General features: G+C 36.3%; 2 protein-coding genes across 4 annotated transcripts in view; one reads left to right on the top strand and one right to left on the bottom strand.

Annotated features, from left to right (window-relative positions):
- LOC6050731 overlaps positions 1-16,408 on the bottom strand; it is a 365,664-nt gene that overhangs the window by 51,466 nt on the left and 297,790 nt on the right. For all 3 annotated transcript variants that reach the window (XM_038259119.1, XM_038259120.1, XM_038259118.1), the window contains exons 5-7: positions 11,706-11,893; positions 10,943-11,415; positions 8,763-8,893 (exon numbers count right to left, since the gene is read on the bottom strand). In XM_038259119.1, coding sequence (XP_038115047.1) covers positions 8,763-8,893; positions 10,943-11,415; positions 11,706-11,893 — 792 coding nt within the window. The remainder of the gene's footprint in view (positions 1-8,762; positions 8,894-10,942; positions 11,416-11,705; positions 11,894-16,408) is intronic.
- Positions 7,498-8,769, top strand: LOC6050728 (serine protease snake). The gene is made up of 5 exons (XM_038259121.1): positions 7,498-7,594; positions 7,654-7,674; positions 7,730-8,024; positions 8,085-8,338; positions 8,396-8,769. The coding sequence occupies exons 1-5, from the start codon at positions 7,537-7,539 to the stop codon at positions 8,740-8,742; spliced, it is 975 nt and encodes a 324-aa protein (XP_038115049.1). The 5' UTR covers positions 7,498-7,536; the 3' UTR covers positions 8,743-8,769.

Raw genomic sequence — 16,408 nt, forward strand, 5'->3', positions numbered from 1 at the left:
GATTGGAAATGGAACGATGACAAATAAAGAGCCAACATGAGTTGAAATTTTTCAGAAGTCTTAGAATATTTAAGTTATCCTTATCGTCGCCAACCTAGCTATTGCGAGTTTTATGCTCGGTTAGACTACGGTCAACCAAGCTAAGCTAAACTAAGTATTAGAATCTTTAAGTTATTTTTTGAAATATTTTCTTCTTGGATATTTATCAAAATTACCATGTAATAATAAAAAAACATGGATAAAATCAGGGCTGTGGAGTCGGAGTCGGAGTCGGAGCCGGAGTCGGAGCCGGAGTCGGTGAAGTCGGGTCTTTTTGGGGACCTGGAGTCGGAGTCGTCAAAACTCGAACAGCTGGAGTCGGAGTCGGAGCCGGAGTCGGCTAAATTTTATGAGCTGGAGTCGGAGTCGGAGTCGGAGCCGGAGTTATCTTAAATTCAACAAAAAATATGTTTTTTTTTATTGTTCATTATTTCCTGTTTAACAACTTAATTTACAAAACAACTTATATTTTTAATTGATTTATCAGATGTCATTATGTATTTGAAGCTTTTTATTGTGATTACACTATAATCACTAAATGATAACCTCTTACCCAAGTATGTAGTATCATAATTCAAAAAATAATAAAAAAATATTGGTTTTGTAGTCAGACTATATTTATGTTCCCTTTCAATTCAAATTTGACCAAATTTCATCCAGTTATTTCTGAAAAAAGTACACACAAAGTCATCTTTTACCCCGATAGTGAATGTCTTAGAGGTTTAAAGTTATTAATATTTTTTTAGGAAAAAATTACGAGGTACATAAAAAGATTATAAATAGTAATCACTGTTTTTGCAGATCGAAAAAGAGTCACTGACAGTTTAACTTTTGTAACAAATAATCAACGATAATAACAATCTCTTACTTGGAACTCAACATGCGCATTTTGTTTATAACTGAGTACAAGAAAATCAAAGTGTTGCATTTAAAATAATTTAAACTAACAAAAAAACAAAAGAAGTTGCAACAAATTTGAAATAATCATTAATTGTTGATGTTGATGTTGAATTTAGGTAAACTATTTTGATATCGTTGCAAATTATCGTTGAACAAATCTCAAGAATTCAGTACAAAAATGAACTAATAAAAAATGTGTAGAACAAAATATAGGATTTTAATTTATTTTTCAAATATTATAAATAAAAAACACAGAATCAAAATATTATCAACTGGTACGAATTTTCTTATACTGTATTTCTTACGCCAATATGACGGAAGGTGATCAATCAATGTACCTAAAAAAAATGAAATATTTGTGACCTGGAAAATATTTTACTTGTGGATATTTGTTTTTTTATTATATTTTAAGTTTTTTCATATATTTTGATGGAGGCGCAAGATCATCCATAAAGCTTCGTTTTAGGTGAAGATTCACGAAGTATCGTGCACCTTCTTTTTAAAGTATATACAATTTCAAAATTAAAATAAATTAAAATTTTCCAGGTTAAAATATTTTCCATGTTACAGATATTTGAAAAGGACGTCTTTAGCGTCCTTTCCACGAAGAAATTGTTTCCATACATTGATTTGCAATAATAATCTCCTTCAGCCATGGCGTGATGTCCATGTACGTCTTAAAAAAAAAACAAAAAAAAAGTTTCGTTTAAAATTGTCATTTAAAAAACAAGGTGCCTGTCACTGTGCTCATTACAAATGTCAGCCTGAAAGTGAACAAATTGAATTTTAATGTTCAATAGATCATTAAGGCCAGATTTCTTTTAGTTATTCATTCAAAAATAACAATTTAATATTTAAATTTATTAGCTTTGAAAAAAATATTTTCAAATTTGAGGTTAAGCAAGTAAATCCAAATTTACTTATAAAACTGTTCTTCTCAAAATGCCTCTAAAACTGAAGATATTTTTTGATTTCTGTTTCCATTACGTATAAAACTTGTAACCTAGAAACTTTTTTCCGTTTATTTACTTTACTTTTACTTAACTTATGTTTCTTGAGAAAAACATGTTGCTTAGAGAGTATTTAATTAATCCTATTTATCAATCTTTTAAAAATAATTAACTAATAATAGATAACTAACATTTGAAACATTTAAAAACATGTGAAGTTGGAGTCGGAGTCAGAGCCAACCATTTGTTGAAAGCTGGAGTCGGAGTCGGCTAGAGTTGGTAGGCCGGAGTCGAAGTCGGAGTCGGAGCCAACCATTTGTTCAAATCCGGAGTCGGAGTCGGAGTCAGCTAATCTGAGAAAGCTGGAGTCGGAGTCGGAGTCGGAGTCGTTTGAAATATGACCCGACTCCGCAGCCCTGGATAAAATTAAGGAGTAAAAGAAATAAGTAAATAATCATTTAAATTTGATTTTCCAACATTTCTTATTTTTCTTGTTACCCTAAAGTACCATGCTTCTCCATCGTAATGTATTTTTGTAATAATAAATTAATGTAAATTTTGTAATAATAAATTAATTTTGTTTTTCTGAAAATCATACCTCAGAATCAAATACACTCAACCCCCGGTGGTTGGTCACTTTTTCGTTTGACACTTTTTTAATTTGTACCCCGTTGGTTGGTCAAAGTCAAACTTAAAAGTGACGAACTGTCACTTTTTACACGGCGCTCACGCACTATATCAAAACAAACGTTTGGTAGTTTGTGAGAATTCCGTGTAAAAGAGGTGTCAAACTAAAAAGTGACCCCGTTCGTTTGACAACAGTTGGTGTCAAACCATCGGGGTTTGATTGTATGCCATATGTTTTGAAATGTTTGGGCAGGCTTTGTAAAAAAAGTAATTTTATGATATTTTTACAAAATATTAATGTAATTAAAATTTCAAAAAGTATTTGCACATCGAAAAAAGTGTGGCACGAGCTGATGCCACTGGTTTCAGAAAGATCCTCCTGGCATTAGTTTTACTTTCAGGGAAAAATATGGATTAAGTGAAAATCTCATCTCAGCTAAAGAGCAATTCCAGCTTAAATCAGGAATTTTTCTGATACTTGTGTGCCCGACCCTCTCCAATTTCAATGGAACTTTGTAGACTTGTTATCCTATGCCTTTATAAGCGGGGTTCTGATTTGACTGCTTGCCCGGTTCGGTTCGGTTTTTAGCAGGGGGTAGCGAAGAAGCCGCCATCTTGGAAGTTCAGATAACAAACACTCAGAATCAGTATTATTCATATTACTTTGGTAACAAGAAGTGTGTTATCCTGGTTAAACTCAAAAGTCCCATGCAAATGTGTAAAACCAAACTGAAAAATGTGTAATGCCGATTCAGAGTGTACGGGCGCTACTTTGATCGACCAAAAGAAAAAAAGCAAAAAGGTAAACAGAAAAATCACTTTTTCGATATGAATTTTCAGCCAATATTGGGATGGAATCTCCAAGGATATGATAGAATTTGGCATCAGCAACACAATTCACCTGTTTTTCAGGTATTTATCGTTTGAATTGCGGGAAATTTTAAAATCAAAACCCAAACAATGATTTGTTATGGGCTTCCATTTGACAGCTAGTGCTTTTGTTGTGGGCTCTCATTTGACAACCGTGCTAATGTCGACTGTTGTCAGTTTGCTTTGGTCGGAATAGGGTTGCCATCCCCCCGGTTTTTAGGCTCGTGAATTAAAGTCGAATTGTTTGAGTGAATATTGGAACTATCGACGCGGAAAATGTGTTTTTTGACGGTTTAGATTGATATCGTTGTTGGAACGATGAAGTTTTACGTTTTTCCTAATAAAATAAGTGGTTTTTTCGCAAATTAAATTCGGGTTTTGTGTGCTGAAAGATGGCTTCTTTTCGGAATAAAAGGGAGGTCGTCAGCAGTGAAAGATACAGCATCGTATTTTTCCATGGTGTTGGTGGGAGCGAGTGCTCTCTCTGTCCCATTCTCTCGTGTGCGTGGATATGTGGTTCTCCAGCAGGATGACAGGACAGAGAGGGAGCAACAAATGCTGTCAGTTTTTGAGTGGTCGGTAGCGTGACGGACGAGTGAAGGGCGGGCGGCGTGCTTGTCAGAATTTGTGTGGAAGAGAGATGCATCGCGAGCATCTCGCTCAAATTGACAGTGTGACCAGTTTATTGGATTTTAAACGTGAAATTTTCACACTGTGTCGTGGTTGTTGGAAATGGTGAAACAAGAAAGTTATGACAGTTCAAGGAGCTTAGTTTTGAAGAATTAGTTTCGTTTGCGGGGTGTCTTCGTCCAGTTCGCGTCGATTCTTGCGGCATACTTCGATGCAAAAAGTTTTTCGCGAGTGCTTGTGTGTGTGCTGTTTTTTTTTTAATATGTGTACGGAAGAAAATCGGCCTTAGATTCCCCCAGCATGAAAGAGGGAGAACTGGTCGATGCTAACCTGTCGAACTCAGTTTGGTTCGACGACACCGATGCTGCGCTTGGTAACACCGGACAACAATGAGCTTCTTTGTTCTGAGCTCGGGTGAGCACGTTCTATGTTGTTTTATGAATGAAAGTGAGAGTGAATTAATTGAATGAATGTGTTGTGATTTGCGAGTGTCACTTGAAAGTTTGAGAACCGAGATATCAAGTGAGTTATGTCAGTTGACACGCTTGATTGGAATTACTGATTCCTCATTGCCTTTGAGGATCGAACCCAACATTGAGTAGGCAATGGTAAACTGAGAAAAAAATTTGCAAGCACCAACTTTATCTACTTTAATGATTTAAAGTGCTGACTATATCCAGCATAGTTCCAAAATTTATTTCGTTGTATGACCTCTCTCTCTCTCTGTGTGTGTGTGTGTGTGTGTGTGTGTGTGTGTGTGTGTGTGTGTGTGTGTGTGTGTGTGTGTGTGTGTGTGTGTGTGTGTGTGTGTGTGTGTGTGTGTGTGTGTGTGTGTGTGTGTGTGTGTGTGTGTGTGTGTGTGTGTGTGTGTGTGTGTGTGTGTGTGTGTGCATGTGTGCATGTGAGTGTTTGAATACGTCAGAGTGAATGAAAGAGTGCTGCTATTCATTTTTAAATATATATAAAATATCGCATCAATCGTAAAATCGAGTCGATTGTGACCAGCGGGGCCATGCGTATGATCGTAATTTTTGCGACCTTTTTCTCGGTAGTAGTGATAAAATCAGCCCTTCCATTATCATCGTGGATCGGAAGGCATGCCGCCTGTTGAGTTCGTCGAGGTTTTTGTGTTTTAATAATATGATTGATTAATAATTCATTTCAAACACGCAAGGCCAAGAAAAGTTAATACGAGTTACGCGGCGGTCGGGATAGAAAATATTTTTTTATGTTATTACGGCAAATGCAATTGGGTCTCGTGGCGCAGGGGTAGCGGCTTCGGCTGCCGATCCCGATGATGCTAAGAGACGCGGGTTCGATTCCCGCCTTATCCACTGAGCTTCTATCGGATGGTGAAGTAAAACGTCGGTCCCGGTTTCTCCTGTCTCGTCAGAGGCGCTGGAGCAGAAATCCCACGTTAGAGGAAGGCCATGCCCCGGGGGGCGTAGTGCCAATAGTTTCGTTTTGCAATTGGAGTAACAACACTTCGCGTCGCTAGTTTCGTTTCTCTTTTATTTGATGTTTTATAAGTCCTTCTTTTATCATCGTTGATCGGAAGGCACGCCGCCGGTTTGGTTCGTTTAAGTTATTGTTTTAATTTCATTACATTCGGTTACGTGGTGTCCTGTTTTCTTTTCGTTTATATTCGTTGATCGTAATAATTTATTCCAACTAGCAGTTTTAGTATTAACTCATAAAATTACCGATTTTATGAAGAGTAAAGCGTCTTTTATTTACTATTTTTGTTATTTGCTCGCGTTATCTAAATTGTACAAACAGTAAAAATATACTAAAAAGTCCAGCCCATAGCACTACTGCTTTCTTTCCGCAGCCGGCTGCCTAAGATTTAAAATTTTCAACCGATAAACAAAATGCTCATGGTCACATCACTGCCACTCGTGAATCCTGACCTCATACCCGTCTACTAACCCCCTCAAAACTCATGTGATACTTTGTCGGAGAAGCAGTCGATTGGGCGGTCTCTATCACTCAAGTATCGGACTAACATTCCCATCCACTTCCCCGTGACTCTACCACTGGTCGTGGCCGGCGCCGGTATTGATCAGCATGATAGGGGCCTTTGAGAAGTTGCGAAGCGAGGAAAGGTAGCACCCACTCATCTTCCACGGCTCGTGGATGTAACTTCTGGAGGTCCTGGTCAATAACGGAGTAGCAACTGCGGGTGGGCACCTATGCTATGCTTATGCTTATGCTTATGCTTGTTATCCTATGCCTTTATAAGCCATTTTTGTGTACACAGCAAGTCCCCACGAAAACAGCATGATTCGAAAAAAAGTTCTCCGATCGGGCTCAAAATTTGTCGGGGGGTTCCTTGGCCAAAATAATCAGACCCGTATTTTTTTATTTGGCCATTAAGGTGACCTAGGCCGTGTTAGGGTGGTCCAAAAAATGGACATTTTCGTCGTATCTCCACGCCGTTTCATTTCATTAGTTTGGCTATTTGGGAAAAATAGTAAGAAGTTTCAAAAATCTAGCTTAACATGTGACAAGGTTGTATGAAACTTAAAATGCTGTTTTGAAGATCTCGGGACCAAAGAGCCTATGTCTGAAAATATTTTTACTTGATTCCTCGGAAAATTTTACATAATATATTTTCAATATTTTGAGATACGATTTTTTGGAAAGAAAAACTGGATTTTACAACGCGCCACGCGCAGAAATGGGAATATGACGAAAACGGGAAAAAGCGTCTTTTTTCACAGCGATAACTTGAAAATTTCAGCGGTGACCTATACATGTTAGGGTACCAAAATTTTCGTAATTTAAATACGCAACTATAGATAAGGAGTACACCGAAAAAAAATATACACAGTAAATTTTTTTGGTGATTTTCAATTTAACTTTTTGTCACTAGAACTTGATTTGCAAAAAAACATAATATTTTATAATTTTAGGAATTTTTGAATCAATACCGATTTAAAAAAAAAAAACTCGAAATTTCTGCAAAAATCAGTTTTTTGAACGTAGCAATTTTGTTAGGGTGGTCCCATACACTTTTCTCTTGAAAATTAAACATTTTCAAATGAAAATATATCGTGTTAAAAGCAAAATGCCCCTGAGATTTTGTCAGCGTCTGTTCAGCTAGATCTTCTCTTTCGAATGCAATTAAACATTAAAGGCAGATTCAGTTATGGTAAAATCTAAGTAAATAATTCAAGTCAAGTTCAAGTCTAAGTTTTGAAGATAGCAAGAAGAATGGTGCTACCAGCCATTCGAGATACGGTATAATAGAAAATGTATCATTCCGATAACTCACAACTTTAAAAAAAATCAAAAAATAAAATTAATCGGTTTTAGCAATATCAGCACACAACTGCGCGCTGCTCCATCTGAGTGAGTTTGTGTTTTATTATCAATCACTCACATGCCAGCCTCCTAATGATCTAACCGACCGTGAGGCTCTCAGGTGTGGCGGCTGTCTCATGCGTTGAGTTGAGTGTTGTAGTCTTCGGGTGCCGGACCAAGCGATCGGCAGTGCCTTATTACGACTTCCACGATAATGATCTCATACGGTTTGGTTTGTGTTTGTTTAACTGTTCGACTCGTGATCATTCTTGGTAAGTTTTTAGTCTGAAGTAAGTGTTTCAAGTCCTTAAGTTGCTTTTTATGTTTTTAGGACAACGAACAGCAGCTTTGAGTAAGTAATTTTAAGATGAAACAATCAAAGTTTCCAGCACTATCCTTCATTATAGAATGCCAAGAATATCGCGCCCAAACGGTCACCCGCACGGGAATAATTCCGCTAATTTCGCGACCCGTTCCAGTCTACCAGGATGGGTTTGATTGCGTCGGCAGTACGGTGGACGTGATTACCGGTGGGACGGAAGCAGACGAGGGAGAGTTTCCTCACCAAGCGTTGCTGGGATGGCCGGCCTCGGCGGTTTTGAGTCGTAGACTGGACGACGAATTTGAGTTTCTCTGTGGAGGAACACTCGTCAGTGATCGGTTCGTGCTGACCGCCGGGCACTGTACTTATGATAGTGAAAGGTATTCTCGGGGTTAGCTTATTTAAGACTGCATTGATCACTTATGTTTTGATGATTCCAGAGGCTACCCAGTGATAGTGAGACTGGGCGAGCACAACTTGGACAACGACTTGGATCACCAGATAGACTTTGACATTCGGGAGATTGTGAAGCATCCGAGCTATAGAGCTAACAGTGCGTACCACGACATTGCTTTAATTGAGCTAAAACGGGCGGTGAGATTCTCCAGGTATATCAGACCGGCCTGTCTTTGGACATCGAACTCGTTGAACTATACGATGGCGATCGCTACCGGGTACGGCCAGCTGGGATTCAGTGAGTAAAGATTGAGTTGAAAAATTGCATTCCTTCTGAAACCCACCTCATTTCCAGTGGAGTCCCGTTCGCGCAAGCTAACAAAGGTCACGCTGAAATTTTTCACCGGCAAACAGTGCGGCAAGATGTTTCCGAGCAGCCGAAAGATGCGCAACGGCGTCATCGGTGAGCAACTTTGTGCGGGCAGCAGCGACGGTCGCGACACCTGCCAGGGTGATTCCGGTGGACCGTTGCAGGTGAAAATCGAGGAACGCGGTTGCATGTACCACGTGGTGGGAATCACCTCGCGGGGTAACGACGCCTGTGGTCTGGGGCAAGCATTGGCAATCTACACCAAAGTGTCCTCGTACGTAAACTGGATCGAACGGGTCGTTTGGAACGCGGATGAATGGATTTGGTACTGAGTAATTGGCGCAAAACTCACCTGTCGCACGGCAAAGTAGCAGGTCAGATTTCTCGGGTAGACGCCTGGAAAGTTGGGCGATTGCAACCGGCAGGCCTTCTTATCGCAGTTGGTGAAAATCCTCGAGCAGTACGTTCCCGGCATCAGGTCACCTGAAACGAAAAAAAGAAAACCGAAATGAGGGCTGCTGCTGCTGTTGATGAATGTTTCTGAAAAATCAAATTAAAAGAGTCTGCCGTCGACGGGAGCACAGAGATGGGGAGGGAAACACTCCGGCTTCAGACTTCAAAGGATGTAACGTAACGTAAAATTACAAAAAGAGAGATACATCGCAGTCAGTGCGAATGTTGTTGAATGCCACTCTTCAGCGTGTGAGTTGTTGAACTTTTGAACAGCCCCGGAGGGGGAAATTTCAATTAGTTGCAACGCTACTGCCAGGTGCGTTGAGCTCTGCGATGGATGCTGTTGGAAAGTTGAATGTTTGGGAAATCATGTGATGTTTGATTTTGTGAGTTGTGGAAGAATATTTATGTATTTTTTTTTACTTTTACCGCTTGTATATTATTTCTATCATCAAAACTAAACTAAAAAAATAAATCAAATAAATATATGCATGGAGTTTTTTTTTAGAAAAGGTTTAGGACCTTCTCTAAAAAACTCCAGGTACCGTCAGTGGGGGTGACGATACACCTCTCGTATTTTCTTAATAACAAAAACAATTTGAATAACATCAAAAATCTTTCAACGTAGATTTGTTCTAAGATAGTTTACTAACATTTTCCCAAAATATGGTGGTCCATCAATTCCTTAGGTCTATATTAACCATTTTGCATAATTTTTTGCTGCATAAAATATCTAAAACTTGAAAAACATTAAAAATAAAGATGGACGTCTTTTTGTTTAAGGAAAAATTTAGAAATTTTTTTCCTTAAAAGAGTTTTAACTTGAAAAAGGTGAAATTTATCGAAATTTTACAAAAGTTCTTTTCAATGAAGATATCAATTTTATCCAAAAATGAATTTAGTATTTTTCAGAGATGGACATTCATTTAAATTAAAAATTCAATGAAAAGTCAAATTGCATAAACGTACAGAATTGCTATCATTCAAATTGTTGTTTTGATAATAAATCAAAATTATTGAAATAATTTTAAAAAATCAAGTGTAAATCAACAATAACAAAAAGTATCAATTAAAATCTAATGAAACCAAGCAAAATTAAACAAATAATACCAAATTAAATCAAATGAAATCAAATGAAATCAAATGAAATCAAATGAAATCAAATGAAATCAAATGAAATCAAATGAAATCAAATGAAATCAAATGAAATCAAATGAAATCAAATGAAATCAAATGAAATCAAATGAAATCAAATGAAATCAAATGAAATCAAATGAAATCAAATGAAATCAAATGAAATCAAATGAAATCAAGAGAAATCAAATGAAATCAAATGAAATCAAATGAAATCAAATGAAATCAAATGAAATCAAATGAAATCAAATGAAATCAAATGAAATCAAATGAAATCAAATGAAATCAAATGAAATCAAATGAAATCAAATGAAATCAAATGAAATCAAATGAAATCAAATGAAATCAAATGAAATCAAATTAAATCAAATGCAATCAAATGAAATCAAATGAAATTAAATGAAATTGAATGAAATAAAATGAAATCAAATGAAATAAAATGATATCAAATGAAATAAAATGAAATCAAATGAAATTAAATGAAATCAAATAAAATCAAATAAAATTAAATGAAATCTTATTGAATCAATTGAATCAAATTAATCAAATTCCCTACAATTCAAGTCAAAAAAGTATGCAGTAATTTATAAAATGTCCCAGATTATTTTTGAGGAATTAAAATTAAATTTAATAAAATGGAAAAGTAGGAAAAAAGTGATTGTAAACAAGATAAATGCAAACAAAAATACTAAAAATGATACAAGAATTATAATATAATAAAAGTTAAGTTTTTCATAGCACAAAATTAGATTCAACCTTTTACTTCTAACTACAAGATACAAAAAATCGCAAACAATGTTTGGCTAGTTAAGGGATATCACTGTAGATGACACTTAAAGTACGGTTCTAATTACTGTTGAATCATGGAACCCAAAAATCCAAATATCTATCAATCTGGAAAGGCTAAACTTTCCATGTAAAAATACCAACGTCGAAATTCCTTACCCAGATAGTACTTCGGCTCCGTATAGTTTTCCTCCCTCGAGCCAACCGGCTGGAACGCGAGCGATGTAAGGTTCCTAATTGAATACGGCCGGTCCCGCGTTTGGCCAAAAAGACCACCGGAACCACCGACGTGTGCAGCGCTGCCATTGCCGAACCCAGTCAGTCCGGTCATCGCGCGTCCGGTTGAATTGTTGAAGCTCAGCTCCACCTGTCGGCCACTACCGGCACCGGTCTGTCCTCCTCCTCCTCCTCCTCCGCCCGGGTCGTAACCGGTGCCGTACTGCTGCTCCGAGTGGGCCGTCGAGTTGGTGAAATCGTCAATTATCGGATAATTGGGAATGTAGGTGACGTTGGTCCAGGGCGTGACCGGATCGTGCCGGATGCCGCCGTACCGCACCACGGCACTGTCCCGCGACAGCATTTTGTACTGTATCCGGAAGTCAAAGTTGTACCCGCTCTGGTCCCGGGAGAGTCTGTGTGCGGGGAGAGGGTGGAAAAGTTGTATTAATCTCAACTAAAGACGAGTATTTTTTTTTTTCAAAAAATCATGAAAGAAACAAAGAAGGGTATAACGGGTTCGTTCTGGTTGATTACCCCCGACAGAAGGGTTCGTTGAGCGAGCAGTAGTGCAACTCTTCTGACGTCCAGAAATATTTTGCAATTCAAATCGATCAAAGCCACTGGTCATGCGTGTCCATGTCCGATGGAGACGCATGGTATGACGCACCCTTTGCCAAACGAACTGTGAATTTGTTGGACTTACTTGAGCAATTTGACCGTCATGACGAGTGACCGGGTCTCGCTGTAGAAGATGGCCGGTCCCCACGTGGTGCCGCACCACATACCACCGACCGGGGTGCGGGACGCTTCCGCCACCTGCAGGTACCCGTCCGGGCAGCCATTGTCCGTGTACGACACGAACTTGCCCAGGGTGAAGCTTTCCAGCGTGACCTGCGGGGAAAGAAAAGATATAAAAAGTTTTCTAACCTTCAGTTGCTTCATTTGTACAGTTTCCGAAACTATTGAACCGTTGAACCGGAATAAATAACGTCAATTTATTTCACCAAACGCCTTGAAATCTCAACTGTCCATGTGCGATTCAACTTTGACGCTTCCATTCTACAATCATGCAAAGGGATCACATCATCTACCGACTCCTCGATCGATTCGGCTACCGGAAATCCAGATAGCAAATCAAGTCACGCAGAACGATTTCCAGTCCAGTCAGCCAAGCGGAATGGGCACCAATTCCCCCCAGCCCCTTCTTTGGAACATCAACCAAATAAACGGACACCAGCTCTGCCGGAAAATGGGTGCCAAGTAGTTCTGCCCGAGTCCTGACTGACCAAACACCGAATGAGGTGACAATGACCAAACGTGCTGGGGAGCTGGAAATTAATCGCATTACATACCTCCGTGTCCTCGATTCGGTTGGTCACAGTCCCATCCCCTACCATTCGCCTCTGAATACACGGTTGAAAAAAGATATTCAAAGTGCGAAATTTTATACAAGTAATAAAATTTCAAAATACTTCCTCCCATTTTGTCGAAATCGTGCTATCTTGTTAAACGTGCATTTTTTTTTTTTGAGAATTTGATCAGTTTTTCGGTTTTATTTTATTTTTATAATCCCGGGCAGACGATAATAACAAAATTAATAATATTTCAATAACAAATTCTGTTAAAATAACAAAAAGTTCAACTTCAAGAAGAAAAAATAATAACAGTTTCTGATAAAATAACAAAATTTGGTATTGAAGTGATATTATATTGAAAATTTTTAATAACACGCTAATAAGAGGAAATGTTATATTTACATTTCAAAAACCCTCCTAATAACAAAATTTGTTATTCGTTCGGTAAACTGACTTAGAAATAAAATTACCATGAATCGCACAAATGGAAAAGTTTCTAAGTGTCCATAACACAATCTGTTATCATTTTTTCTTTTGTTAAATATGTTTAGAACTTTGGGATAATTTTGTCTAATTTCGTCGGGGTCATTATTTTGGCCATGAAATGGGGTCCTTAAGCTAAAATTATTCTAAAAAGTTGAAATTTTGAAAGTTGATTTTTTAATTATTTGATATACCCCCTAAAGAACTTTGTTTAAAATGGTTAGAACTATGGGATAATTTTGACCAATTTCGTCAGGGTCATTATTTTGGCCATGGAATGTGGTCCTTGAGCTAAAATCATTCTAAAAAGTTGAAATTTTGAAAGTTGATTTTTTTAATTATTTGATATACCCCCTAAGGAACTTTGCTAAAATTGGCTAGAACTATGGGATAATTTTGACCAAATACGGCCAGATCATTATTTTGGCCATGAAATGGGGTGCTTAAGCTAAAAGTATTCTGAAAAGTTGAAATTTTGAAAGTTGATTTTTTTTTAATTATTTGATATACCCCCTAAGGAACTTTGCTAAAATTGGCTAGAACTATGGGATAATTTTGACCAATTACGGCCAGATCATTATTTTGGCCATGAAATGGGGTGCTTAAGCTAAAATTATTCTGAAAAGTTGAAATTTTGAAAGTTGATTTTTTTAAATTTTTTGATATACCCCCTAAGGGATTTAACTAAAATTCGCTAGAACTATGGGATTTCATCGGGGTCGTTTGTTTCACCATGAAGTGGGGTTTCAAGCTAAAATTAATCCGATAAAATTAACTTTTGAGAGTTATTTTTTTTAAATTTTGTTATATTCCCTAACAAAATTGATTTAATTATTGAGAATTTTTGAAGTGTGAATAACAAAAACTTCATTTTCACAGAGCCAGGAAGTCGGAGCTGACGTTGAAGTTCGAGCTGGAGTGAGACCTCGGAGACTGCATCGGATTCAGCAAATTTTCAGCTACTTTTACTTGGAGTCGAAATCTGTGAAGTCGGGTATGTTTGGAGAGTTGAAGTCGTCGTTGACGTCATATCCTGCATCCAGAGTCGGAGTTGTCTTCAAAGTATGGATTCAAAGTCGCTTGGAGGTACCCGACTCTGCAGCCCTGACTAGTACAGAGGAGTTATGGCAACTGCAGGTTTATTTGCAAATTACAAATAAACCAAAACAATAACTTTTTTTTGTTATGGAGACATACCAGTTCAATAACATTTTTTGTTATTATGCTGCTCCACCTCTCCGCACAAAATAACAAATCTTGTTATTCCTTCTGTGTTATTGGTTTATTATTGCAATAACAACATAATAACAGTTTAAGTTATTCTTCGAACAAATCATTGTTATTGATTTTTGTTATTTTAACAACTAATCCGATCATCATAATAACATATTTAGATCTTCTCACAATATCAAAAACTGACCTTCCCAAGTTATTTTCGTCTGCTCGGGATGATATAAATCCAGTTAAAATATTATTTGATTTTAATTGATACAAAATATCGAATGTCCAAATGTGTACCTGAATTTCAAAATTGCTTTTTAAAGTTTATTGAACCAGGCTTTTTTTTAAGTGTAAAAACAGTAAACTCTTAATAAATATTCCATGATAGATTCGATGAAGACTAAATCGTTCATAGAAATTCATTATCTAAATAGAGAAATCTAAAATATATTTAGATCCAGTTTTGAGACTGTCAATTATTTTTAAGAAAATTTCCAGACGAAAAAGTAATGCAAAATTTTAAAAAAAGAAATTAGACGTTCTCACAATGCACAGTGGTCCATAATAATGCAAAACTGCTAAAGTTTTGGAGCTTCGTTTGATATACATATTGCAAATTATGATAATTTGAGTATTTTCGAAAAATACGGTATTTTGTGAATATTTCAGTTTCAACCAAAAAAACTCTAATAAAGTGAAATTGCAAATAAAATTTCGCATCGTTTAATCATTCATAAATTTCGGGTATTTATTCTTTGAAAATTCATGCATTTAAAAAAATATTTTAACCCTCTACAACCTAACCCCGCCTTTAGACGGGCTTCTATCTAAAAAATCGACAAAAATCAATTTATCAACCAATTTTTGATTGGAAAGAAGAACTCTTTAAACTTTAGAAAATTTTAGGGTGGGAAGTTTGACTTGTTTTATATGACTTTGCCAATGTTTTTTAAAAAAAAAATTTCGGGGTAAACTTTGGCTGTGTATAATTTTCTATGTTTTAAGTAAAAATAAGTTTGCAATAATTTTTGCAGTGTCCCAAACTATGTCTCTACGCATTGTTTTATAATTTAAATGATGATAGTGCCATTCTATAGTAGAAAATGAGAAAAACAAGTAAAAAATTGAAAAAGTAACTGTGAAAACGAGAAAAAATAGATAGGCAAAATTTATTTTGTTAAGTGACAAAAACAAAGATAAACTAAGCAAGAAAAATGTAAATTAAAATACTAAAAATAAACAAGAAAAACATAAAAAAAGAGAAGCAAAGTTTTTCGTAGAACAAATGTTGCTCAAAATGTCCTCCTGAACATGAGAAAAATGAAAAATTTAATCTTTAAATTTTTACCGAAAAAACTCTAATAAAGTGAAAATGCATACAATGTTTTGCCTCGTTTAATAATTCATAAGTTTCGAGTATTTATCCTTTGGAAATTCATGCATTTTCAAAATTATATTTTAAGTGAAAGCATTCAAAATTTAACATGATATAATTCGACCGATTTTAAAAGATTTTTAGAATGAGAATTTTGTTCTTTGTTTTTTGTTTTTTTTTTGTGTTTTGTTTTTTGCTACAATTAGTGAAAAATGTTTTGGCAATATATTTTTTAAAGCTTCAATTTTTTTTGAGGAAAAATAAATGGTGGGGAAAGGGTGATTTTTAAAATAAAGTGGCGATTACTTCGGAAAAATGAGTTCAATTTTGGATGTTAAAAAATGAAACTAATTTTCCTAAATTTTGAATTTAAATTTGTTCAAGATAATTTTAAAATTTGATATGATTAAATAAACGTTTCAGGACATTTTGCCTTTTCTCATGTTAGGGATGCTTAAAAAAATAATACCGAAAACGGTGCACAGTATTGAAATTGTTTATAATCACTTTTCGATAGCAAATTTAATTTCACATCATAAAATGAAACCAATTTTTTTCGCTTTTATTAGGTTAAAAATGATATTTTCACAAATTTGTCAACAACGCCAAATTTTTTTTTTCCTGCTTATGCCATAGCTCAAAGATGCATTTTTAAGTTACAGTCGACTCTCTGGCTGTCGATCTTCTCGATATCAATAATTCTCCATCTATCGATGAATACTTCAGTCCCTTCAATCTGCATACTTCATTTATCGTCATTCCTCGATATTTCCCCTTGCTTGAAGGATCTCTTCCTTCAACCGTGGATTCTGTTTGCTTTAAAAATCTCTTCCGGTAGTCAATAATTTCAGTTTCTCATGGCTTGCATAGACATTTTTCTTGGCGAAACGTAGCCTTGGAGGGTGTTTGACATTAGTTTGTTTTTGTTTGATGGACGTTGCCATGATTCTCTCCCAAAGCTGGGTATCAAGA

Source organism: Culex quinquefasciatus, chromosome 3 (genome assembly GCF_015732765.1).
Source record: "Culex quinquefasciatus strain JHB chromosome 3, VPISU_Cqui_1.0_pri_paternal, whole genome shotgun sequence".
NCBI classification, from domain to species: Eukaryota; Metazoa; Arthropoda; class Insecta; order Diptera; family Culicidae; genus Culex; species Culex quinquefasciatus.

Bases quoted from the DNA above. Each gene is read 5' to 3' on its own strand.
- LOC6050728 (XM_038259121.1), top strand. From the start codon at position 7,537: ATGATCTCATACGGTTTGGTTTGTGTTTGTTTAACTGTTCGACTCGTG. The intron at 7,595-7,653 runs GTAAGTTTTTAG...TTATGTTTTTAG, and splicing joins TCGACTCGTGATCATTCTTG to GACAACGAACAGCAGCTTTG. The intron at 8,339-8,395 runs GTGAGTAAAGAT...CCTCATTTCCAG, and splicing joins GTACGGCCAGCTGGGATTCA to TGGAGTCCCGTTCGCGCAAG.